At 68.1% G+C, this 24,513-nt stretch overlaps 4 protein-coding genes across 4 annotated transcripts; 3 read left to right on the plus strand and 1 right to left on the minus strand.

Moving 5' to 3' along the window:
* The first annotated feature begins 336 nt into the window (after nt 1-336).
* HDGF (heparin binding growth factor) lies at nt 337-7,608 on the plus strand. The gene is given in 7 exon segments (XM_055792408.1): nt 337-480; nt 6,621-6,697; nt 6,890-7,028; nt 7,145-7,278; nt 7,280-7,313; nt 7,383-7,571; nt 7,573-7,608. Coding segments are annotated over 7 exon segments (696 nt in total). The 5' UTR covers nt 337-393.
* Nucleotides 7,609-8,939: 1,331 nt separating this feature from the next.
* MRPL24 (mitochondrial ribosomal protein L24) lies at nt 8,940-11,974 on the plus strand. The gene is given in 8 exon segments (XM_055791788.1): nt 8,940-9,081; nt 10,848-11,025; nt 11,027-11,041; nt 11,156-11,251; nt 11,336-11,357; nt 11,360-11,438; nt 11,529-11,662; nt 11,762-11,974. Coding segments are annotated over 7 exon segments (648 nt in total). The 5' UTR covers nt 8,940-9,081; nt 10,848-10,860; the 3' UTR covers nt 11,899-11,974.
* Nucleotides 11,975-12,027: 53 nt separating this feature from the next.
* On the minus strand, nt 12,028-14,142 carry METTL25B (methyltransferase like 25B). The gene is given in 13 exon segments (XM_055791764.1): nt 12,028-12,230; nt 12,304-12,424; nt 12,426-12,464; nt 12,466-12,493; nt 12,574-12,749; nt 12,751-12,815; nt 12,818-13,167; nt 13,169-13,305; nt 13,415-13,438; nt 13,441-13,479; nt 13,558-13,659; nt 13,662-13,847; nt 13,920-14,142. Coding segments are annotated over 13 exon segments (1,530 nt in total). The 5' UTR covers nt 14,022-14,142; the 3' UTR covers nt 12,028-12,069.
* A 1,239-nt stretch (nt 14,143-15,381) lies between these two features.
* On the plus strand, nt 15,382-17,729 carry ISG20L2 (interferon stimulated exonuclease gene 20 like 2). The gene is given in 5 exon segments (XM_055791780.1): nt 15,382-15,598; nt 15,600-16,206; nt 16,488-16,605; nt 16,608-16,687; nt 17,072-17,729. Coding segments are annotated over 5 exon segments (948 nt in total). The 5' UTR covers nt 15,382-15,569; the 3' UTR covers nt 17,186-17,729.
* Nucleotides 17,730-24,513: the final 6,784 nt, after the last annotated feature.

Consider the following 24,513-nt stretch of genomic DNA (forward strand, 5'->3'; position numbering starts at 1 on the left):
GTTGGGGGGGGGGGGGTGGCGGAGGGAGGGAGCAATTGAATTTCAAACACAAACAACCGCATGGGGCACGGACCCACCGCCGCCGCGCCGCGCCGCTCCTAGCACCGCGGGCCGGGGCCGCCGCCGCCCCCCGCCCCGGGCTCTCCGCCGGGGCCGCCGCGCTGGGGGGCTGGAGAAGCCGCTGATTCCCCTCCTCTTCCCCCCCCCCTCCCCCCTTTTTTTATTTTTTTTTTTATTTTTTTTTTAATTATTATTTTTTTTTGTGGGGGGGAGCTAATCCCTGCCTCGCCGGGTTTTGCCTCCTAAACTTCATCTTTAACCCCCTCCCCCCCTCCCCTGCCCGCCCCCCCCCCCCCCCCCCCCCCCCGTTCCCGGGAGGAGCCGCCAGCAAAGATGTCCCGGTCCAACCGGCAGAAGGAATACAAATGCGGGGACCTGGTCTTTGCCAAGATGAAGGGTTACCCCCACTGGCCTGCCCGGGTAAGGAACGGGGGGAAGGACCTGGAGGGGGGGGGGGAGGAAGGCGATGGGACCCCCCCCCGGTGCTCCCCGTTGCATAACGCGGGCGGCCGCACGCCGCAGCCGGTGTCCCGGGGCCAGGCTGCAGCGCTGGGGGGGGTGGGGGGGGGCTCACCGGGGCCAAGCTGCAGCTTTTGGGGGGTGGCTCACCGGGGTCGGGGGCTGCCGGTGCTCGGCTGGAGCCAACTTTACCGGTACCTTATGTAAGGCCGGGCCCGGGCCCCCTTCCCCGGGGCGGAAAGTTGGGGGTTATTCGTTACCGGAGGGTGTGTGTGTGTGTCGGAGAAGCGATTTCTGGTTGTTTTGTTGTGGGGTTTTTTTTTGGGGGGGGGGGGTGTAATACATTGCAAACGGCGTCCCCCGGGCCCCTTTTGTGCTATTTATTCGGTTCCCTCCAGGGATTGGAGTAAGGGGGGGGGGGTGGGGGAGGGAGGAGACAGGTGGGGGGGGTCACGGGTGGGGGAGCGCGTGGCTTTGGCCACCGCGTGGGAGTGGGCAGCCTCCCGCCTCCCCCCCCCCCCCCGTCCCCGTGTTGCTCCTGCTCCTTTCGGTCCCCCGCCGCAGGACCCACAGGGCAGGACGAGCCGCCCCCCCCCCCCCCCCCCCAGCCCCGTACATGGGGATGAAGCCGTGACCTGGGCCGCATCCTGCACCGGAGCACGAGGCTGGCGCCTCCTCCCCAGGGTGACCCCCCCCCCCCCCCCCCCCCCCCCCCCGGTATCGCCTGGTGGAGCTGGGGGGGGGGGGGGGTTCTGTTCCCACGTGGGCCACACCATGGCCCCTACCCCCCCCCATCCCACCCCCCCAGGCTCCCGCTCCATCAGAGTGCCAGCAGTGAGACCCGCACGAGGTGTCGGGGTGGGGGGGTCCATCGCTCCCACTCCCTGGATGAGCTGCTCCGCTTCACCCATGATTTGGGGGAGACCTGGGGGGGGCTAAAGCCTCCCCGCCCCCCCCCCCCCCCAACCCCGCTCCCCCCCGATCCTGGCTTCGCTGGCAGGTCCCCAAGTGTGTCCCCCAGGTCTGCGTGGCCTTAGGGGTCACCGGGGCCCTGGGTGCTAAATAGGTGCCAGCACTCGCCGGGAGTTTGGCTTTGAGAAAAATCAATATAATTACTGAGGACTTAGAACGAGGGGGGGGGGGGGGGGGGGGGCGGGGGCATGCGGGGGGGGGGGGGACACATGGCGGGGGTGAGGGGGTGGGAGCAACGTGCTGCACGCGGGGTATTCCGGACCCGCCGCCTCTGCCCGCCTTGCCCACACCAGTGGTCCTGGGTGCCATGTGGATGGTGGGGCAGGGGGGGGGGGGGGTGTGTTCCTGAGCATCTGGCAGGGGGCTCAGCACCCCCTTGGGATAAAAGCACCTCGGCCACGCTGGCTGAGAGCCGTGGGGGCCTGATCCTGCCCTGGCAGGCCGGGTGGCTGTGGTGAAGCTCTGGCTACAGAATCCGCCGTTGGTTATTTTTAAGCAGTGGGTGATGCAGTTTAAAATTTCCTTGGAGTGTCCCCCCCACCCCACCACCCCCCCCTTCTCCACCACCCCCACCCCCAGCCGGCTTTGCTGCAAAAGGGAGCTGGGCCGCCTGCAACCCCCAAATTAAACCGAGACGAGGAGGAATGGCACAGCGGGCTTTAAAGGCCGAGGATCTCCCACCACCATCACACACACACCCCCCCCCCCCATATCCCCTCCTCCTTCCCCTCCTCGGGTTTGAATAACTTTTGTTTGGTTTGTAGGGTTCTGGCGGGGAGGCCGGGGAGGGGGTGGGGAGCCGTTCGGATTTGGCACTGGCCTCCCAACGCGCATTTGAAAGCGGCTTTGCGAGGAGGAGCCAGAGGGATCCCTGGGAGTCCTGCGCCTGCTTCCACCACTGCTTCCCTTGGCAAGGGGGGAGCGATGCTCCCCCGACCCCCCAGCGATGCTCCCCCGACCCCCAACGCCGACCCGCTGCCTCCTCCTTCATCCATCGCATCCCAGCGGGGTTCACCCCGCTTCGCCAGAAGCCCCCCCTCGCTTGATGGGTGCCCCGTGGTGTCGGGGTGACCCCGGGTCGGGGCTCAGGCGGCTGGGTGCCAGGCTGAGCTCCCGGGGACCGAATTAGCGCCTACGTGCGCCCTGGGGGGCAAGGCCCGCTCCAGTTTCACCCCGACCTCCATCCCCAGCAGCCGCTTTCCCCCACCACCATGATGGCAGGAGCATTTGGGGGCCACTGGGGGAAGAGGTTTTCCTCCCTCCGAAAGCAGCGCCGGCAGCCTTTCCCGAGCCTGGGCGGGTGCTGGGTTGAATGAAAGGGGGTTTTGGGGTGCTGAGCACAACCCCCCCCCCCCTTGCCCTCCCGCCGGTGACTAATCCCACGGCGGGCTGGGGTGAAGCAGGCAGGGTTTGCCCGTGACTAATCAGGTGCTGTGATGAAACGTTCCCCGGCCGCGGGTGGTTGTTCGCTGGGATTTTTGTTTCCGACCAGGGTGTGGCTGGAGCAGAAAGAAACGGCGAGGGAAGAAATGGAGGCGGGAGAGCCGGAGGCACCGCGGGGAGGTGGGGGGGGGTTGTTCCTCCGGCCCTTTCTCTGGGGACGGCGCTTGTGGTCATCCCTCCCCAGGAGATGGCACCTGGCACCATCCCCAGGGCCAGCAGCTCAGCTCCCCCCGAGGGGTAACCTCTTCCCCAAGAGGGGCAGCACCGGCTAGAGGGGAAACTGAGGCACGAAAGCAGGGACCTGAGTCGGCCACAATATGAAGCCATCTCCTTCCCCTCGCCCCGTCTCTGTGGGGTCCCTGCCACCTGGCCCCCACACTATGGCTCGCCAGTGGTGTGGGGTCCCCAGCCCTTCTTCCTTACAGCCCCCCGACTTACTTACAGCCTGCCAGGATGGCGTGGGAGCGCGGCAGGGACCGCTGCGCCAGGCCAGCACCACGCCGGGGGTCCCGGCACGGCTGGTGTCCCCCTCCCTGAGCACCACCTGTTCCCATCTCCGGGCATTCAGCGGGGGCAGAGCGGAGATGGGGGGGCAGGGGGGCTCCTCGCTGAACGCTTTGCCTCTGTTCGGAGAAGAAACCGGGTAGTTTGGTGCCGGGGGGGTGGGCTGGGGCTGCCGGGTGCTGGGAGAAGCCCACCAGCACAGGGCTCTAACCTGGCATCGTGCCACTGAGTCCCAGTGAGAGCTCGGCACCCAGCCTGGACACTGGGATGGGGTGACTGGTGCAAGCCCTAGAGGGGTACACAGCCTGTGCTGTAGACCCCCAGCCCAGCTGCGTGTGCCTCCCCCCCCCCCAGATGCTTTATCAGCTGTGACCCACATGAATGAATTCCATTAATTCTCCCTTCGTGACAGCCGCCTCCCAGTTGCCAGTCCTCATCCAGCTGTGGGGAAACTGAGGCAGGGGGTGGGTTTCTCCCAGCACCCCGGTGCTGCGGGGGGTCCCACCAGGGCTGACGCAGGGCAGGCTGCTCCCAGCCTTGCTCTGCTCGTGTTCCGTGGACCAGTTGCAAAGGTCAAGTGCAGAGGTTGGGGGCAGAGTCCACACTGGGGTACGTGCCTGTCCCTCCCCTACCACGCTCTAGAGCTTTCCCTCCCGGGGGGTCTGACCCAGCCACTTGTTTTCAGACACACACACCCCCCCAGCCCCATGGTCCACAGGTCCCTGGGCAAGGACAGGCTGGTGACACTGGTGGCGTTTTGCAGGAGCTGGCGGGAATGGGAATGGCGACAGGCACACGTGTACGTTAACTGGGCACTGCAGCCCTTTAACCCCCATGACCATCGCCGGGCAGTTTGGCAGCTGGGTGGGCTGTCAGCCTTATGGGGGGGGGGGGTTGTGTGTCTCTGGTGGGGTGCAAATAGTTTCCAACCAGCTCTGGCAACAGCAAAGCCCCTCGTGGCCATGCTCGCTCCTGGGGACCACGTGCTTTGGGCAGCATGAGCCCCCCTCTGGGTTTTTGGGGGGGTTCGCACTATCGCCGTCCCCACCGGGGTAACTTGCCTGGGTCCCCCCCCCCATATCTCCCTGCCTGCCCCTGCAGATAGAGATGCCAGGTTGTTTTCTCTGGGGCTGGGGTGGAAAAGGGGCAGATAAGGGGCTGGCGCTGGCAGGGCCAGGCTGGGCGGCAGATCCCGGCTGCCACATGGGTCGGCTGTGGGGGAGTGATGAGGTTCACCCGGTGCTGGGCCCACCGCTGCCTGTGCCACGACCTTGGCCAAGGACGGTTCTTGACATGGGGCCGGGGACCATGGGACCCTGTCCCCACTGTCCTCGACGCCCACGTGTGCCGCCTTTCCTGGGGAAAGGAGGTTTTGAAACCAGTTGGGGGAATGGCACAGCCGGGGGGTCTCCATGGGGGTCCTGGCACCGTGAGGGGCTCAGGGGGGGCCATGTTCTCGCCTGGGGGGCTCTGGGGACTGCATCATGCTGGGGGTGACCTGCAGAACCGTGGCCTGCAGAGGAGCACCCCATCTGGCCACCCCTCTGACTCATATTTTCTCCTCCGCCCCCGTCGGTGCCGTGCGGGGATGGAGCCGCTGCTCCCAGCTGCCACCATGGTGGTACCTCGGGCGGCGGCGAGCGCTGGGGGCTGCGGGTGGACGGGGGTCTCGCTGGGGTGTGGTGGTGGCTGGTACCAGGGTGAGACCAACCTTTGCACCACTGGGGACTGTCCCCGCTGGCCTCATCCCTGCTCCTGACGTGTCTCCTTGCATTTGGGGGTGCCGGGAGCCCTGAGGTGCTGGGTGGAGGCACATCACCAATCCCGAGACACACCCTGGATCCGGAAAGATGGATGCAGGGGGACAGCCCAGGTGTCCCCAACCACATTCGGGTGGTGGGGATGGCACGGAGGCTCATCCCAACCCCGATTCAGCTTTCTGGGAGGGGGGACCACGTGTGGGACATCACACCAACTGCCCACCGCATCCCGGAGCCTGCGTGCTGGCATCCCATCCCACCTGGCTGCCCTGTGTCGGCATTGCCACGCAGCACGGTGGCACGTGTTAGTTCCTGGGTGTTGGGGAATGAAGCTGCACGGTATTCCCAGATCTAGGAATCAAACCGGGAGAAACCCTTGGCAGGTCAGCCCTTGAGCATCGCAATGTTGGTAACCGTGCTGGGAGGAATGGGGGGGGGGGGGGGAAAACCCCAGTGGCAGCTGTGCCACCGGCACCCCGGCTTGGCGCTGGCCTGGCCGACTGGGGAAACTGAGGCTGGGCGAGCCAGGGGGTGGCAGTGACTTAGCAAAGGTCGTGCCGTGAGTCAGCAGCGCGCTGGGAACGGGACCCAGCAACCTGGCCGCTGGCACTGGCATCTTCCTGCCCGGTGACGTGCTGGTGCCCACCCCGAGACCCCCACCCCGCATCCTCCCTCGGCTCCTTCCAGCTCCCTCTGAGGCTTTCTCGGGGAATTTATGGCTGCGCTCCTCACGCTGGCTGGAGCGGGGAGGGGGGACGTTATTTTTAGATGCTATAAAAAGCAGCCGGAGTCGCTTTCGCTCTATTCCTGCTTGGCGCCTCGGGAATATTCACACTCGGTGAAGCAGCACCTGCCAGTGGGGTTGGCACCGGCTGCTTGCGGACCCTCACCGTGCCCTCCCCTGTGGCCAGCGACCCCGTTTCAGCTGCGGGGAGAGTCCCAGCAGCAGGATGGTGTCGCCAGGCACCCCAACACCTCCCGGCTTTGTCCCCTTCTTCCCCCTGACCCATCCCTACGCCCCGACCCAGGGCTGGAGGCAATGCATCTGGCTTCACCGGCGCCACCGGCACGCCTCTCGCGTGAATTTGCTGAGCTAAATATGTCTGAGCCAGTCTAGACAAGAGCTTACGGCAGCCGCTCCTCAGCCGTCCCCATGGGGTAGGGAAAAGGGGAGCCCCCGCTGACCCAGCACCTGACCCAGCACTGGTGGGCACAGCCGGTTGTGTTATTAACCGTGGTGTTACTGGCCGGTGGGTGAATTGTCAAGGAATAACGTTTTCTTCCCTTGCTGGGCTTGTATCAGTCGGTTGGACGCAGCGTGTGGGACACCAGTGTCCCCAGCCGGTGGGGTGACATCCCAGTGTCAGGGGGAGCCGGGCCTCTGCCCTCCCCGATTCTCACCCCGTCCTTTGTGTCGCACAGATTGACGAGATGCCGGAAGCTGCAGTAAAATCCTCCTCCAATAAATACCAAGTCTTCTTCTTTGGGACCCACGAAACGTGAGTGGGGCCCCGGAGCGTGCGGGAGACAGGGCCGAGGGGGGCACTGATGGATCGACCCCTCCATGTGGCAGCGCTGCCAACGGCCCTGGGGGTTTTGGGGAGAGATGAGACCCCCCCCACCACCACCAGCCGCCATCCCTCACTGCTTCCCCCCTCCCCCTCCCCCCCCCCCCCCCATCCCCCGAGCAGGGCATTCCTGGGGCCCAAAGACCTCTTCCCCTATGAAGAATGCAAGGAGAAGTTCGGGAAACCCAACAAACGGAAAGGGTTCAGCGAAGGTTTGTGGGAGATCGAGAACAACCCCACCGTCAAAGCCTCTGGCTACCAGGTGGGTCTCGAGCCAGTTGGGGGGTCCCAGCACCTCGCATCCCCCTCCAGCTGCCTCCTTCCCCCCCGTTTCCCCTTCCTGGGTTCCCCTCTGTGAGTCCCCTGTGTCCCCTCCAGCCCACCCAGAAGAAGAGCTGCCCTGAGGACGCCGAGCCGGAGCGGGAGCCGGAGGGCGACGGGGAGAAGAAGGGCAATGCGGAGGGCAGCAGCGATGAGGAGGGGAAGCTGGTGATTGACGAGCAGTCCAAGGAGAGGGATCAAGAGGAAAGCGGAAGATGCTTTGGAGGTAGGGGGACGGCGGGGATGGGGATGTGAGTGAATGGGGGGGGGGGGTCTGGGGCTGGGCTGAGCTGAGCTTCCCCCCTGCACAGGACTCCCCAAACGCACCAAGGAGGCAGAGGGGCAGGAAGGGGAGAAGAAGGTAGACAACGAAGAGGCCCCCAAGGAAGAGCTGAAACCCAACCCAGCCGAAGGTGAGAAGAACAGTGATGCTGCCGGCGTGCCGGACGCCAACGAAACCAAGCAGGAGGGCAAGGAGAAGGCGGGGCACGGAGGAGGTCAGAGACCACAAGGAGAGGTGAGGGTGGTGCGGTGACCCCCATCCCCAAAAGCTGGGCTCCTCCCTGCCCACCCTGGGCACGGGGGGAACATCCCCAGCGGCAGGGAGAGGGGGGTCCCAGTGCCACGGGGTCCGTGACCGAGCACCCGGGTCTCTTCTTGGCTCCTCCGCAGCCTGTAGCGGCCTCCCCGGCGAGCTGATCTTCCCACCTGCCCCTTCCCCGCTGGGCTCCCTGGGTGCTGCCTCCCCGTCGGCTCGTCACGTCCACAGCTCTGGACAAGAAAAACAAACCGAAAATGAAATTTAAAAAAAAAAAAAAAAAGGAAAAAAATTTTTGAAAAAAAAAAGAGGAAAAATGAAAGAGAAACCCCGGGTAACGTGAACCCCTGAACCGACCTGCATCTCCCCGGCCCCGCCGTCGCGGGGCGCATGCTTTGTATTAGTGATTTCTAGGGGGCTGATCAGTTGAATTGAAATAAAAGCGATTCATGCCTTTTTAAAGTGCTTCCTCTGGCATCTCTGTGCCCCAGGGTCAGCTCCTTTCCCCCATGCTAGTGGTTTTGGGCTGCCCTAACCCTGCAGCGCCAAGGCTGCTGTGGGAGAGGGGCTTCGGAATCCTCCCCACCCCCGGCAGCAGCTTCGGTTTGTTTTTCTGGGTGCAGTAGGGGGACCAGAAGGGAGGGGAGCGGGCAGGGAGCTGCAGGCTGTTCCTGAGAAGTGGTTGACAGAGGGAAAGAAAGAGGCAGGGGGAAGGTTTTTAGAGGGAAGGTGTTTAATAAAATAGAAAACAATTCTGCATGAAAGCAAGGGTGAGGGGCTGCTGCTTCGCTGTGCCCTGGCTCCTTACGGAGCCGTACCTCAATCGCGGCCCTGCGGCAGGACGGGCTCGGGGAGCAGCGGGGACGTCCCGACCCCGGGATGGCAGCGCCTTCGCCCCCAGGCTTGGCCCCGGGGACGAACAACAAGCTCCCTTTAGTAGAAAATGGAGCCCTGGCCGGGTGCCAGCCCCGCCACGGGACTACAGCTCCCAGCTTCCCGGGCGGGGCGCCCGCTGCCACCGCGGGGCCTGGGCAGGCCCCGGGGAAGGGGCCAGGCCTCGGGGCCACCCCCGCCGCCCCACCCCACGGCTCTGGGTGCTGGGCCGCAGGCAGGGAGGAGGCAATAGGGGGGCTGGGAGGGGCCCGGGGTCGCCCCACAGCCCGGCCACCCCCCCCCCTCCTCCCCGGCGTCCCCCGCCCCGGGGCCGCCTCAGGCCCCACCGGGTGCACTGAAGGGGGGAGGAAACTGCGACTACAACTCCCGGCGTGCCCCGCGCCCCGCCCGCCGCCACTCCCAGGATGCACCCGCGCTGAAGGGGCGGGCTGAGGACTACTGCTCCCGGCGTGCACTGCACCCCCGCCTGGCGGGACTACGCGTCCCGGCGTGCACCGCGCCACACCCACCCCACCCCCACCCCCGGCCGGCGCGAGGCGCGGGAGAGGCCGGGGACACGGGGGTGAGCGGGGGGGCTGGGGTCCCTCTGAGGGGGTGGGGGGGAGGCCGGGGTCCTCTCTGAGGGGTGGGGGTGGGTCTGGGGAGGCCTGGGTCCCTCTGAGGGGTGGGGGGGGTCTGGGGAGGCCTGGGTCCCTCTGAGGGGTGGGGGTGGGTCTGGGGAGGCCTGGGTCCCTCTGGGGGGGTGGGGGGGTCTGGGGAGGCCTGGGTCCCTCTGAGGGGTGGGGGTGGGTCTGGGGAGGCCTGGGTCCCTCTGAGGGGTGGGGGTGGGTCTGGGGAGGCCTGGGTCCCTCTGAGGGGTGGGGGGGTCTGGGGAGGCCTGGGTCCCTCTGAGGGGTGGGGGTGGGTCTGGGGAGGCCTGGGTCCCTCTGAGGGGTGGGGGTGGGTCTGGGGAGGCCTGGGTCCCTCTGAGGGGTGGGGGGGTCTTGGGGAGGCCTGGGTCCCTCTGGGGGGTGGGGGGGTCTGGGGAGGCCTGGGTCCCTCTGAGGGGTGGGGGTGGGTCTGGGGGAGGCCTGGGTCCCTCTGAGGGGTGGGGGGGGTCTGGGGAGGCCTGGGTCCCTCTGAGAGGTGGGGGGGCTCTGGGGAGGCCTGGGTCCCTCTGGGGGGTGGGGGGGTCTGGGGAGGCCTGGGTCCCTCTGAGGGGTGGGGGTGGGTCTGGGGAGGCCTGGGTCCCTCTGAGGGGTGGGGGTGGGTCTGGGGAGGCCTGGGTCCCTCTGAGGGGTGGGGGTGGGTCTGGGGAGGCCTGGGTCCCTCTGAGGGGTGGGGGGGTCTGGGGAGGCCTGGGTCCCTTTGAGAGGTGGGGAGGGTCTGGGGAGGCCTGGGTCCCTCTGAGGGGTGGGGGTGGGTCTGGGGAGGCCTGGGTCCCTCTGAGGGGTGGGGGGGTCTGGGGAGGCCTGGGTCCCTCTGAGGGGTGGGGGGTGGGTCTGGGGGAGCCCTGGGTCCCTCTGAGGGGTGGGGAGGGTCTGGGGAGGCCTGGGTCCCTTTGAGAGGTGGGGAGGGTCTGGGGAGGCCTGGGTCCCTCTGAGGGGTGGGGGTGGGTCTGGGGAGGCCTGGGTCCCTCTGAGGGGTGGGGGTGGGTCTGGGGATGGCCTGGGTCCCTCTGAGGGGTGGGGGGGTCTGGGGAGGCCTGGGTCCCTCTGAGGGGTGGGGGTGGTCTGGGGAGCCCTGGGTCCCTCTGAGGGGTGGGGAGGGTCTGGGGAGGCCTGGGTCCCTCTGAGGGGTGGGGAGGGTCTGGGTCCCTTTGGGAAGGGGGTCTGGAGAAGACCGGGCACCCCTCTGAGGAGCTGGTGGGGCTCTGGGGAGGCCTGGGTCCCTCTAGGGAGTTTGGGGGGGGCTGCAGGAGGCCTGGGTCCCTCTGAGGGGCCAGGGGGTCTCTGGGGAGGCCTGGGTCCCCCTTTGGGGGGGTCTGGGGGAGGCCTGGGTCTCTCTGATGGGTGGGGGGTCTCTGGTGAGGCTGGGGTCCCTTTGGAGGGGTCTAGGGAGGTCGGGGTCCATCTGAGGGGCTGGGGGATCTCCAGGGGATGCCAGGGTCCCCTCTGAGGGGCTGGCGGGGGTCTCGGGAGGCCTGGGTCCCCTCTGAGGGGGGTCTGTGAGAGGCCTGGGTCTCTCTGAGGGGGTGGGGGTCTCTGCAGAGGCCTGGGTCCCCTCTGGGGTGGGGGTGGGAACTCTGCAGAAAGCCTGGCTCCCCCCCTTACCCAAGGCGCATCACGCTGGGGAGCACGAGGGGGTTCCTGGGGGGCACAGGGCCTACACTGACCCCCACCCCCCCAGCCCCTGCGGTGCCATGCGCCTCTCGGCTCTGCTGCACGTGCAGCAGCTGCGGCTGCCCCGTGGTTACCGGCACGGCACGTGGCGCCCAGACACCGCCGCTGCCCGGCGCCGCAACCCCCCGGGGCTGTGCCGCCGCAAGATCTTTGTGGAACCCATCGCCAGGGAAGACTGGAAAGTGTTTCGGGGGTGACACAGTGAGTTTCCCCCCCATCCCCAGACACCCCACCCCCCTCCCAGGATGGTGACTGGGCTGGGGGGGCCCCCCCTGACCACTGACCCCCTCCCCCCTCCCCCCTCCTTCTGCACAGGTCCAGGTCCTGACTGGGAAGGATGCGGGGAAGCAGGCAATGGTCACGCAGGTTGTGCGAGCCCGCAACTGGGTTGTGGTGGAAGGGCTGAACACGGTGAGGCGGGAGCCGGTGGGGGGGGGCTGCCGTACAGGGTCTGGGGGACATGGGCTGTCGGTAACCTCCCCTATCCCCTCACAGCACTACCGCTACATCAACCCAACCGCCAATATCCCGGGACCTACATCGCCAGCGAGGCACCGCTGCTGCTCAACCAGATCTCGCTGGTGGACCCCGAGGACCGGTAACAGCCACGGGGGGGATAAGGGGACCCCCCCTGTGCGCCCCCCCTCCCCAAAGTCCTGTCCCCCCCCCAAACGCTCTCTGCCGGCAGGAAGCCGACTGAGGTGGAATGGCGCTACACAGAGGAGGGCGAGCGGGTTCGCGTCTCCCTGCGCAGCGGTCGGATCATCCCCCTTGCCCCTGGCGGGCAGCGCTGGGACGGCATCGTCCCCGAGCAGTGGATCGGTGAGTGGGGCCGGGGCAGGGGGGGTGCTGCCAGCCCCTGGAGGTGGGGGGTGGGGGTCCCGCTGAGGGGCTCAGCGCTGTCCCTTTGGCTGCCCACAGACGGCCCGAAGGACACGTCAGAGGATGATGCGCTGAAAAAGACGTACGTGCCATCGTTGAAGACCTTTGAGGAGGAGATCATGGACGCCATGGGGATTGTGGAGACACGCAGGGCCAAGAAATCCTACTGGTATTAACTGGGGGGGGGACGCGGGGGGATGCCAGAACCCCCCTGGGGTCAGGGTCTGCAATAAAGACCCCCCCTTTATTTTCCCTGTTTGCGACGCGTGGTGCTTTCTGCGCAGCCCCCAGCTAGCTCCTGCTGGTTTTGTTATAAATCTCAGTTTTATTGTGGTTCGCGCCCGGCATCAGGGGCTGGGGGGCTCTGCCCCCCCCGTGTCCTCGTCGTCACTGCTGTCCTCATCTAGGCCCGCCAGCACCGTGCCCAGGGGGATCCGCGCGGCCACCAGCACCAGGTTACGCGGGGAGAACCGGGGGTTGAAGAGGGGCACGAGGGCGCACTGGAAACCTGCGGGGAGCGGGTGGGTGGGTCCTGGCAACACCGCCGCCCCCCACCCCCACCCCCCCACGGGGGCACCCACCTTGCTCCCGCAGGTAGAGCAGGCGATCGAGGAGGATGAGGGTCTCCACCAGCGGAGCCAGCAGCAGGGTGAGGCTGAAGAAAGCCACCACCTTGTGCTGCTGCTCCAGCATGGCCTCCACCCGCCTCCGTCTCCAGCGGGATGGTGGCCGGATCCAACCCCCACGCGGGGCAGCCCCAGGCGAGCGTACCTGCGGGGTAAACGTCACGCAGGGGGGCAAACAAGCGGGGTGGAGGACAAAAAAGGGGGTGCCCCCCTCCCCAAACTCACTGGGGGAAGCTGAGGGCATGCGCCTTCTTCACCGTCTGCACCCCTGGGTGCTTCATGCCGGGGTGGGCCGCTCGGATGAGGGTCTCGAGGATGGCGCGGTAGCAGTGGGCGCGTAGGGAGCGGCTCTGCCGGCGCAACCGCCCCGCGTACTCCTCCAGCGCATGGCAGGCGGCTTCCCCGCGCCCGGTAGGAGAGCTCGTGGCCCGGTAATGTGGCTACCCAAGAGCTCAGCGGGTAGCCAGGGGGGCAACCGGGGGCTGCGGCGGGGTGGACAGCTTCATGTAGCAACAGGCTACCGAAGCGATGGCGGCCACGGCGGGGCTGCAGGCGAAGTGGCGAAGCAGGGCCGGGCTGAGGTCCCCACAGGCGTGCAGCCCCGTCACCAGCACCCGTTGCCCCCCCCTCGGCACCCCCTGGCCCCCCCAGGGGGTTCCTGGCGGCGGGCCAGGCCCTGGGGGGTTGGGGGGTAGCAGGAATTCCCCCCAGGGAGCCCCTGGGTCCAGGCGGCCGGCCACGTGGCGTGGACCCTGGGGGATGAGGGGAGGTGGGGGGGCGGCGGGTGGGGGTTTGGCAGCACTGGGGGGGCCCCTCGTTTCCCAGCACCCCCCTTTTCCCCAGCTCCCGCAGCAGCTCACGGTCAAAGCGCTCCGCCATCCCGGCCAGGCGGCCGTCACCCTCCACCGCGGTGACGGATAAGCCGAGGCCGAAGGCCAGGAACCGGGAGAGGTGGCCCTGGCGGAGGGGGAGGGGACGGGGGGACAGGGACACAGGCGCTCAGCTTGGAGGGGACGACACATTCCCCCATGGCCCCCCCACACCCCCCGTCACGCCCTGCTCCTACCTGCCCCGCTCCGACATCCACCACACACGGTCGCAGCTGGTGGCCTGGCTCAGCCGCTGCAGGAGCTGTGGGGAGAGGGGGGCTGTTGGGGGGTCTGCGGGGGGGAGGTCGCATGGGGGGGGACACACACGACGGCCACCCACCTTCCCCAGGCGCCGGATCTCGTGCTGCTTCTTGGGCTTGACGTGGCGGCGGAGCAGGGGGTGCAGGCGGGCGCTCTGGCAGGGGGGCGCGGGGAGCCCCCCCCCGACTGGCCGCGGGGGAAGGCGAGGGCGCGGGCGGCGGCGGCGAAGGCTAGCAGGGAGAGGGGCCAGGTAGCCCCCGGCCCCCCCCGGCCCCCCAGGAGCCCAGCTAGCTGCTGGGGGGCTGCGGTGGCCAGGGCGGCCTGCCAGGGCGGGGGGAGCTGCGCCCACAGCCCCTCGACAAAGAAGTCCTGTGGGGGAGGGGGGGGTCAGTGGGGGGGACACGGCGAGGGGGGAAGGGGGGGGCGCGTGGGGACACTCACGATGACGTAAGCGTCGAGCAGCGGCCGGTAGAGCGTCAGGAGGCGGATGATGTCGGCCGCATGCTGCTGCTCCCGCTGCAGGCTGGGGGAGGGGGCGGCCATCGTGTCCTCAGTGCTGGGGCCGTGATGTCACCACAGGGCGTGACCTCTGGGACTCTGATGTCATCGCAGGGTGTGGCCTGTGGTGCTGTGCTGTCAGCATGGGGAGTGTCCCCCTGGGGCTCTGATGTCACCCTGGGGCCCCTGATGTCACACCAGACTGTGTCACCCTGGGGTGTGTCCCCTGGAGCTCTGGTGTCCCCCTTGGGCTCTGATGTCACCCTGGGGTGTGTCCCCTGGGGCTCTGGTGTCACCCTGGGGCTCTGGTGTCACACCAGAGTGTGTCCCCTGGAGCTCTGATGTCACCCTGGGGCTCTGATGTCACACTAAAGTGTGTCCCCCTGGGGCTCTGGTGTCACCCCATGAAGCCACCCCCCTCCAGCTGTGACCTGTGTCACGGCAGCAGGCCTTACCGTCTCTGACATCAGCAGGCTGTGACATCACGCCAGAACGGGTTTGCCCCTCCCACGGCCATGACGTCACCCGGCTATGACATCACCCACGACATCACTGGGTCACGTCATCACCCAGAAGCACAGCTCCGCCCCCCTCCCATGGCCATGACGTCACCAGGCCACGGCATCGCGCGGGGCTGTAATTTGCCTTCCCGCCACCGTGACGTCATCACGCCACGACGGTACCACGCCGTGACGTCACCCAGCGCGGCGCCTCCCCCGGGCCGTGACGCCACCCGGCACCTCCAGCAACGCACCCCGCCTGCCCCTCGCTGCCCAGCGCCGACCAGCTATGACGCAGGGCCGGGCCATGACGTCACCCGTGACGTCAGGCCGCCAGGCCATAGAGGCGCCCGCCGGCGGGCCAGAGCGGCCCCACGCGCCACTCACCCCCCGTTCCCGCCGCGGCGCTGCGCATGCGCACTCCCGGGGGGGGGGGCGCGAGCGTGCGGGCGGCGGCGCAGCCCTATTGCGTCACTACAGCGCCGGCCGCAGCCGTTTTACGTCACTGCCGTGCGCGGCCGCACCGCGCCGGCCACGCGCCGCTCCCCCGCGGGGCAACTTCCGCTTCCGGGGCTCGGAGGGGGGGAGGGGGGGCGGGGGGAGGTGGGTGATCGGCGTCAGGGCCAGGGCTGAGGAAGGGGGCGCTTGTTGCTTAGGGCGACCCCGGTGCTGAGGTGAGGGGCATCTCCCAGTGCCGGGCGGTCCCCGGTACCAGGACCCCCGGTGCTGAGGGGGAGGGGGGGTTCCCCCGGTTCCGGAGGGGCCCCGGTGCCAAGGCCCCGGGTGCTGCGGGAGGGGCCCCTAGTGCTGAGCAGGGAGCACCCGGTACGGGGTGGGTCCCGGTGCCAGGGCCCCGGGTGCTGAGGGAGGGGGCCCAGTGCCAGGTTCCCCGGTACTGAGGGAGGGGGGGGGGGCGGTGCCAGGACCCCCGGTGCTGAGGGGAGGTCCCAGTGCCGGCACCCCCGGTGCTGGGGAGGGCCTGGTGCCAGGCCCCCGGTGCTGAGCCACCTCTCCCCGCTGCAGGCAGGACTGGCCTGGCCGGCTGGGAGCCCCGGGGCGGGGGGTCGCCCTCCCGTCACCCCCCGCTCCCACGATGACGGATTTGCTCCTCAACGTGGACTTTACCCCCTGTGAGCGCCCCCGGCAGGAAGGAGCCCGGTAACCCCAAGCACCGGCAGTTCCTGCGGCGGCGGCGGGTGCTGGAGCAGCGGGGTGTGCTGAAGCAGAAGCAGCTGCCGGTGGTCCAGCCGCCAGCAGGGAGAGGCTCCCTGAAGAAGCCAGGTCGGAGGGGGAAGGGGCTGGGGGCAGCCGGGGGACACCAGGAGAAACGGAACCCCCAGCCCAAGCCGTGCCGCAAAGCCAACGGTGCCACATCTGTCACCCGGCCCAGTGCGGCCACGCAGAATAGCTCCGCCAGCTCCAACAGGACAGGGCTTCCCTTGAAAATCAAGGCGAAGCCCCGTGGGACGGCGAAGAGCAAGCGAAGCCCCCCTGCCTTCCCCCCGCAGCCCCCCAAACTGGTGGCCATAGACTGTGAGATGGTGGGCACAGGGCCTGGCGGGCGCACCAGCGACCTGGCGCGCTGTAGCATCGTTGGCTACAACGGCGACGTCATGTACGACCAGTACATCCGTCCCGTCGCCCCCATCGTGGATTATCGCACCCGCTGGAGCGGCATCCGCCGGCACCACATGGCCAACGCCGTCCCCTTCAGCAAGGCCCAGCGAGAGGTGTGCCCCCCGTGTGTCCCTGGGGGGGCTGTGGTCTGGGGTGGGGGGCCACAGGGTGGGGGAGTTTGTCTCAGGGGGGTTTGTCATGCTACAGGGGCTCATCTGGGTGGGTGAGGAGTGCCCGTGGCGTCTTCCCCACTTCTTCACACCAGTCTCCTCCTCCCCACCGGCAGTGGGGCAGCACCACATCCCCCGTGGGGCAGAAACCTCCTGCCCCACATGGAACAGCCCGCTGGGTGTCTTCCCCCCCCCTCACCCCAATTTCATCCCTCTCTCCTTAGATCTTGCGCATCCTCGCTGGGAAGATCGTGGTCGGCCACGCCGTCTCCAACGACTTCAAGGCGCTCAAGTACTTCCACCCGAAGGCGCTCACCCGGGACACGTCCCGGATCCCCCTGCTGACCGTAAGGGCGGCTTCCCTGAGAACGTCTCCATCTCCCTGAAGCGCCTCACCAAGCAGCTGCTCCACAAGGATATCCAGGTAACTCGGCTGAATCCTCCTTCCCCCATCTTGGTGTCCCCTCCCCCCCCTCTTGGCGGACTCAGCCGGCAGCTCCCCGTGCTCCCCCAGGAGCCAGGGAGCAGCGTGGGGATCCCCCTGTGCTACGTTGTGGGGGGCAGGAGCAGGGAGGTCCATCCTCCGGGAAAGATTGGGGTGTCACATGCAATCCTGAGGCCAGGGCGCCCCAAGTTCAGCCACTGCTGCCAGTCCTGGAGGGCAGGGCAGCCCCGTGCCTCAGTTTCCCCTTCCCTGGAAGCCAGCCCGCAGGGGGAGGGACGGACCCCTCCAGCATGTTGGGGGGGCTTTTTCCCCACTCAGCCGGTATTGGAGGGGTGACATGGACTGCGCCTCTGTCCCCAACAGGTCGGGAAAACCGGCCACTGCTCGGTGGAGGACGCCCGGGCCACCATGGAGCTCTACAAGGTGGTGGAGGCAGAGTGGGAGCAACACCTGATGCTGAACCCCGAGCAGGACTGACAGCCCCGCACCCCCATCCTGCGCCCCAGGGGGGGCCCAGAGCCCGCAGGGAGGAACCGGGAGCGCGCCGAGGGGCCACTCCATCCCTCCGGGCGAGGTAGCGGGGACGGTGGGAGCCAGGCGGGACCGTCCCTGTGCCCCGGTGTGCCTTGTCACGCCACTGCTGTTGTGCTCCGTCCTCCCCCAGGGACATGGGGGAGAGCTGGGGCCAGCCTGTGCCTTGCCAGGGGGGGCTTTGGGTGCTGCCCGCCCCCCCGCCAGAACAGCTCGGTGCTGCCGGAGGTGCCGATAACGCCGCGGGGCTGTGGGTCTGGGTGCGGCGTCGGGGCTTTGCCAGCCACATGCGCTCAGTTACCGGAGGCAGGGGGGGGGATCCGTGCCCGGAGCAGGCTCCTTCCCTCCCGGTTTCTTCCCATCTTGCAAAACTACCTCTGACAAGGGCAGGAACTGCCGAAGGCTCCGGGGCTGGGGCGTGGGAGCGGGCAGCGCGCGGGAGGTGGGAAGCGGATCCTGCCGGAAAGTCCCTGCTCCCATTTCAGAGCCTCTCTCCAAGTCCCTGCTCCCATTTCAGAGCCTCTCTCCCTCGATGATTTGGGTGCCACCTTCCTCGTTGCGTAAGTGGTACTGTGAATGCGGAGGCTGGGGCAAGCCCGGGCACGGGGGACCGGTGTCACCGGTGTCACTGGTGTCACCTCGTTCACCTGCAGCCGTGCCACCCTGTGTGTCCCCCCGCGGGGGACGCCGGGGCTGTCACAGGTGCCTCCGAACACGGATGCGCGGCTGTTGCCTGAACTCTTGAACGTGTCCAGAGTTCTCAGTCTGCCCCGGGGGGGCTGCTTTGAACTGAAAGGTTGATGGATAAAAACCCAATTAAAAAGAAATGATTAACGAGCCCTTCCTTTCACCGGAGGAGTGGGGGATGGAGGGGACCTCCGGGCCCTGGGGGATGGCGCTCAGCCCTGGCTCTGCGGGGCGCGGTGCCACCTACGCCGGGCAGAGTGGGATGCCCCGCCACGTGCTTTTGGTTGCCCCCCAGCTTGGCAAGCTGGCCTCCGGAATGGGCAAACTGGCTTCTGGAATGGGCCGGGAGAGGAGAGGTGCTGGTGCCTGGTGCTGAGCACCGCATTTGCAGGCTCCAGGTGGGCCCCTGGTGCGGCGCTGCCAGCTGTCACCCATCACCCTGCCAACATCTGCCTCCCGGTGACCCTCCGCCTCCTCTTCGTGCCCCTTCCCCCTGCCCGGGGCTGCTGGGGACCCCCCCCAGCTGCACCCCATTTTCTGGTTAAGCTGCAGGGTGCTGGAGAGCTGGGGGGGTCCCCGCCACTGGTGTCACCGAGAGGCTGCGGTGGCCAAAATGTCGGAGGCTGCTGTGTGGCTGTTGGTGCTGAGCCAGCAGGCACCTTGGGGGATCCCTCCCGCCTGCGCTGGGCTGGATGCGGCCCTGCAGGGCGGGGAGGGGGGGGGAGGAAGGTGACGGTCCTGGTCCTGAGCCCCCGGCATGCGTCACATTTTCCAGCCTTTCAGCCTGTTTACGTGGCTGCGCTTGGCTCCCGGCTGCGGGGACCGAGGGGGGGTTTTGGGGGGGGCACAACCAGCTCACAGCCCCCACAGTGGGGTGGCCACCCCCCTTTTTTTTTTTTGGGGGGGGGGGTGGGATTTGAACATAAAACTGGGGGTAGCGTGCTGGGGTGGAGCTGCCTGAGCACCCCCCAGGCGGGGTGGTTTTTAGGGGGTGCTGCAGCGCTTCCCCTCTCCCAGGGCTTGCGTGTGTGCACACATGTGTGCACATACGTGTGCACACATGTGTGCCAGGTCCTAGCTACATCCTGGGAGGGGGGTGGGGAAGCTGTTAGAGCCCCAAAATCTAAAGGAAGGCGAGAGGGCGGAGGAGAAGCCGGGAGCCTTTGTGTCTGGGCTGGGTTTGGAAGTGACTGGGGGGGGGGAGGGGGGGGGGGGTTATGAGCTCGTTATAAATGGCCGGTCATTAAAGTTTTTTACGTCTTTGGAAATGAGAAGCAGGCGGCCTGGCCCCAGCTTGGCGGCAGATGCTGGATGCAGCCGGCGGCGCGGGGTCGGGGGTCTTCGCTCAGATCCCACCCTTGGGATCCCTTCAGCCACGAGCCGGGGTCCAGGGTTGGGGCAGGATCCCGCTGGGGTGGCCGTGGGGCGTGGGGGGCTCCCCCCCCCCCCCCCCCCAAGCCGGGGTCCCCCAGCGGGGCAGCCCCATGGTCATTCATTTCTGCAGCGGCTGGGGGGGGGGGGGGGGGGCGGGGCTGCACCCCACCAGCTGGGATGGATTTACAGGGATGTGGGGCTGGGGCGACAGGCGACCTGCATGGGGGGGGGTGGGCGGTGTCACCCCCCCAGCCCACCTTGCGTTGGAGACCCCCGTCCGCTTTCCCAATGCAGGGAGAGGTTGTGGGGGGGGGGGGGGGGATGAGCCGTTTGTGGGGTGTGGGGCCACGTCACCCCTTCCCTGCATCCGGTGTGGGATGGGGACACGGGGGGGGGGGGGGGCAGTGTCCCCAAGGAGCCATGTCCCCCCCGACAGGCTCTGGGGGGCCATGGACAGCATTTGGGGGGGGCTGAGCTGGGGGGGGGGGGGAGCCCACTGCGGGCTCTGGCCTCAGGATTTCTGCGGTTTGCCAGGATTTTGGCAGCCTGTCCCGCCGGGAAAAGGGGGGGTGGGGGGGTGACACCTCCCGGGATGCTGCTCCTCGTCTGCCTGCGGCCGGGGGGTCCCCGGTACCCGGGGAGGGTTATTTGGGGCCGGTTATTTGCTTGCCCACCCCAGGGCATTCCCAGGGTGGGAAGGAGGGAGAGGAGGGGTGGGGTGCGAAGGCTTTATCCATCCGCCCTTCCCGGCAAAATCCCTTCCAGATGTGGGGCTGGTGCGGTGGCCGGCACAGCCCCAGTGCACTGGGATGGGGGGTCCCCAGGAATGAGGGGTGCCCTAGGGACTGGGATGGGGGGGTCCCCGGGAATGGGGGGTGCCCTGGGGACTGGGACTGGGGGGTCCCCGGGAATGGGGGGGTGTCCTGGGGACTGGGATGAGGGGTCCCCGGGAATGGGGGGTGCCCTGGGGACTGGGATGGGAGGTCCTCGGGAATGGCGGGGTGCCCTGGGGACCGGGATGAGGGGTCCCCGGGAATGGGGGGGTGCCCTAGGGACTGGGATGGGGGGGGTCCCCGGGAATGGCGGGGGTGCCCTGGGCACTGGGATGGGGGGTCCTCGGGAATGGCGGGGTGCCCCTGGGGACTGGGACTGGGGGTCCCCGGGAATGGGGGGGTGTCCTGGGGGACTGGGATGAGGGGTCCCCGGGAATGGGGGGTGCCCTGGGGACTGGGATGGGGGGTCCTCGGGAATGGCGGGGTGCCCTGGGGACCGGGATGAGGGGTCCCCGGGAATGGCGGGGTGCCCTGGGGACCGGGATGAGGGGTCCTCAGGAATGAGGTGGTGCCCTGGGGACCGGGATGGGGGGTCCCCGGGAATGGCGGGGTGCCCTGGGGACTGGGACTGGGGGTCCCCGGGAATGGCGGGGTGTCCTGGGGACTGGGATGAGGGGTCGCCAGGAATGGGGGGGTGCCCTGGTGATTGGGATGGGGGGTCCCCGGGAATGGGGGGGTGTCTTGGGGACTGGGATGAGGGGTCGCCGGGAATGGGGGGGGTGCCCTGGGGACTGGGATGAGGGGTCCTTGGGAGTGGGGAGTGCCCTCGGGGGGGTGTCAGGCAGATCCCCCCCGCTCCTCCTAGAAATGAGGTTTTTTTTCCTTTTCCCCCAAACTCGGAGCACGTGCAGCATCCCCTCTTCCCGCTACTCCACGCTGGGGGGACGCCGACTCCTGCACCCCCGGGGTGAAGAGGTTGGGGTGACCCCTTCACCTACACCCCTTCCCCAAGCCCCCCCACCCCCTAGCCGGGGTTTTCAGCCCTCCCCATCGTCGTCCCCGTCCCGTCCCGTCCCCGTCCCCCCCCCCGGCATCGCGTCGAGCATCTGCGCGGCTGTAGGTAAGGTTCTGTCAGCTCTTTGTTCCAGATCCTGTTCTTCGGGGGATTAGGGACTCGCTGCAAGCCAGGACTTGGCCCGCCAGCATCGCCCGCACGTTTTTGGGGGCGGGGGGGGGGGGGTGGGGACGGGGGGGGGGTTTCCCCCCCCCCTCCTGAACCAGAGCAGAAATCTCTCTTCTTCCATTTCAGAGCTGCTGATGAACCAGAAAACGCCATTTCTTGCTCGGCCGCTGCATTTCGGCCGGGGCACGATGCCCGGCACCGTGGTACCATAACCCAGCACCGTGGCGTGATACCCGGCACCGTGGCATGATACCCAGCACCGTGGCGCGATGCCCAGCGCCGTGGTACCATAACCCGGCACCATGGTGTGATACCTGGCACCGTGGTGCAATGCCTGGCACCATGGTGTGATGCTGCCCACCACTGTGGCACCATACCCGGCACCATGGTGCGATACCTGGCACCGTGGTGCGATACCCACCACCGTGGTGTGATACCCAGCACTGTGGCACTATACCCAGCACCATGGGGTGATACCCGGCACCATGGCATGATGCCCAGCACCATAGCACCCATACCCGGTACCGTGGTGTGATACCCGGCACTGTGGTGTGATACCCAGCACCGTGGCACCATGGCATGATGCCCGGCACCGTGGCACAATACCCGGCACCATGGTGTGATACCCACCACCGTGGTGTGATACCCAGCACCATGGCACCATACCCGGCACTGTGGCGCGATACCCAGCACCATGGTGCGATACCCGGCACCGTGGCACGATACCTGGCACCATGGCACGAATCCCAGCACCATGGCATGATACTCAGCACCATGGCACGATGCCCAGCACCGTGGTGCAATACCCGGCACCGTAGCACCATACCCACCACTGTGGTGCGATACCTGCCACCGTGGCACGATGCCCAGCACCATGGCACAACCTGCCCGACGCGGCACGTTCCTCCGGCCTCTCGCAGAGGAGAGAAACCCCCGAAAATAATTCCTCCCGCTTCGCCCGCGCCCCTTTATCGGGGTTTAAACCTACGTGCGCGGTTTCTCTTGCTTTCCCCCGGGCCCGCAGCCAAAGCAAACCCCCCACAGCGCGGGCGAGGTCCCCGGGGGGTGACACAGCCGCCCCCCCGCTCCCTGCCCCTGCACGCGTGCACACGCGTGTGCACAAACCTGTGTCAGAAACACACGGCCCGCCAAACTGCACCCGTACACATATGTAGCTCCACAGGAATGAAGACACGTGCACAAGCACCTGCACACGCGTGTGCGGATACCTGCATGTGTGTGCAGGCGTGTGGGTGTGTGTGCACACGCGTGCTGCTGGCATGACCTCCAGGTGTGTGTGCGCCCATGGGTGCCCAGCCAGCACCCGGCTGCGCTGGGGGTGCGAGGGGACGTCTGGGGGGTGCAGGGGGACTTGTGGGGTGCAGGCAGGTCTGGGGGATGCAGGGGGGATTTGGGGGGGTGCGGGCAGCTCGGGCGGCAGTGTGGGAAGCTCAGGGGGGGGCTGTGAGCAGCATCGGGGGGTGCAGAGAGCTCGGGGGGGTTGCGGGCAGCTCGGGGGGGTTGCGGGCAGCTTCGGGGTGCAGGCAGCTGGGGGGGGTGCGGGCAGCTCGAGGGGGGCTGCGGGCAGCCGGGGGGGTTCCAGCCCGCACCCCCCAGCTGGGGGGGTCCCGCCGGCGCCCCCGGGGCAGGTGAGCGCGGAGCCGCCGCGGGGCCGGGGCCGGGGGCCGGGGGCGGGGGCGGGGGGGGGTGTGGGGGGGTGGGGATGGGGGTGGTGGGGGTGGGGGGTGGGACCAGCCCCGCAATAAAACGGCGGCGCGGGCGGGCCGGGCCGTGCCGGGAGAGCGGCGGGGGCGCTCGGTGCCGGTCGCTTCCCCTCGGGTTCTTCCCCCCCCCCGCCCCCCCCCCGCCCCAGCCGGTGCCCCCCCTCCCCCACCCCTTCCCGGTGACCCACCCCCCCCCGCCGCAGGCCGCGATGCCCAACTTCTCCGGGAACTGGAAGATGAAGAGCTCGGAAAATTTCGAGGAGCTGCTGAAGGCGCTGGGTGAGTGAGAACCCCGGGACCCCCCCGCCCCGGTTGGCTGAGGGAGGGGGGCGGCAGGGGGTCCTGCCCCCCACCTCCCCTCCAAACCCGTCCTCCAGCCTGGGGGGGGGCCGCAGAGCCTGGGGGCGGCCGCGTGTTGGGGGGGACCCCCAGGCTGCTCCCCTTTTTCGCAAAGCCCTCGGTGTTGCTTCCCCACTGGGGAAACTGAGGCACGGGGGGGGGGGGCGACAGGCAGCGTGTCCTGCTCCCGAGGGGTCCAGCGTGCCCCTCCCCCCCCCCCCCCTCCGCCTGCCTCAGTTTCCCCACCCAGGCACCAACCTCCCCCCAGGACCCTGCCACCATCACCGTCCCCCTTCGCACCGAGGGGGTGTGTGCCCCCCCCCCCCCCCCCCCCAGCACCCAGCCACCCCAAAGCCACCCAACAGGGGTCCCCAGCCCCCACCAGGACCAGGACCCCCAGATTCAACCGGTACCCCCCAAAACCACAGCCTGGCCTGATAGCGGGTGCGTGGGTCACGGGGCTCATTTGGGGTCCTTTGCGGGGGGGGCTCACGGGGCAGGACCCATCGTAGGGGGGAAAAAGTGGGGGGCAGAGGCTGGGGGGGTCCCCAGGGCTTTGGGCAGGGGTAGAGCCAGCCCCTCCCCCCCCCAGCTCCCCTCTGCCTGACCCTCATCTCGCCCCGCCGGGGGAGCTGCCGGAGCGGAATATTTTCCAGGTTAGGGGATACGTAACAAATATTTCTGTATAATTATCACTTTCTTGGATTTCACTCCCCCACCCACCCCCCCCATCGCCCCCCCCCCCCCCCCCTTTCTCCCCCCTCCAGCCCCACCGGTGAAACTGGCTCGAAGAAACCTCAGCAGGAAAATAAATCTGCCAGCCCGGAGCCCTTTCCCATGCCGGAGCGGGGGGCTCCTGCCCTTCCCCCCCCCCCCCTTGCCCCCCCCCCCCCCCCCCCCAAGCCTTTCAGCAGCTTTGGAGGATGCTGATACCTCCACAACCCCTTGGCGGGGATGGGGGGGAGGGGGGCCGTCAGCTCAAGCCCCCAAGTTTGGCTGCATCATCCCCCCCCCTCCCCTTCCAGCTTTTGGGGCTGTTTCTCCTTGTGTGTCCCCCCACCCTATGAGCATCTGGGGGGGGGCTGCGTCTGCCACTGGTGGGGTTTGGGGCCCCCCTGGCATGAGTCAGGCCTCAGAGGGAGGGAACTGCGGAGGGGGGGGTCCCCAGCCCCACTGGACCCCCTCAGCAGGGGC

This window comes from Falco peregrinus, chromosome 19, assembly GCF_023634155.1.
Source record: "Falco peregrinus isolate bFalPer1 chromosome 19, bFalPer1.pri, whole genome shotgun sequence".
Taxonomy (NCBI): domain Eukaryota; kingdom Metazoa; phylum Chordata; class Aves; order Falconiformes; family Falconidae; genus Falco; species Falco peregrinus.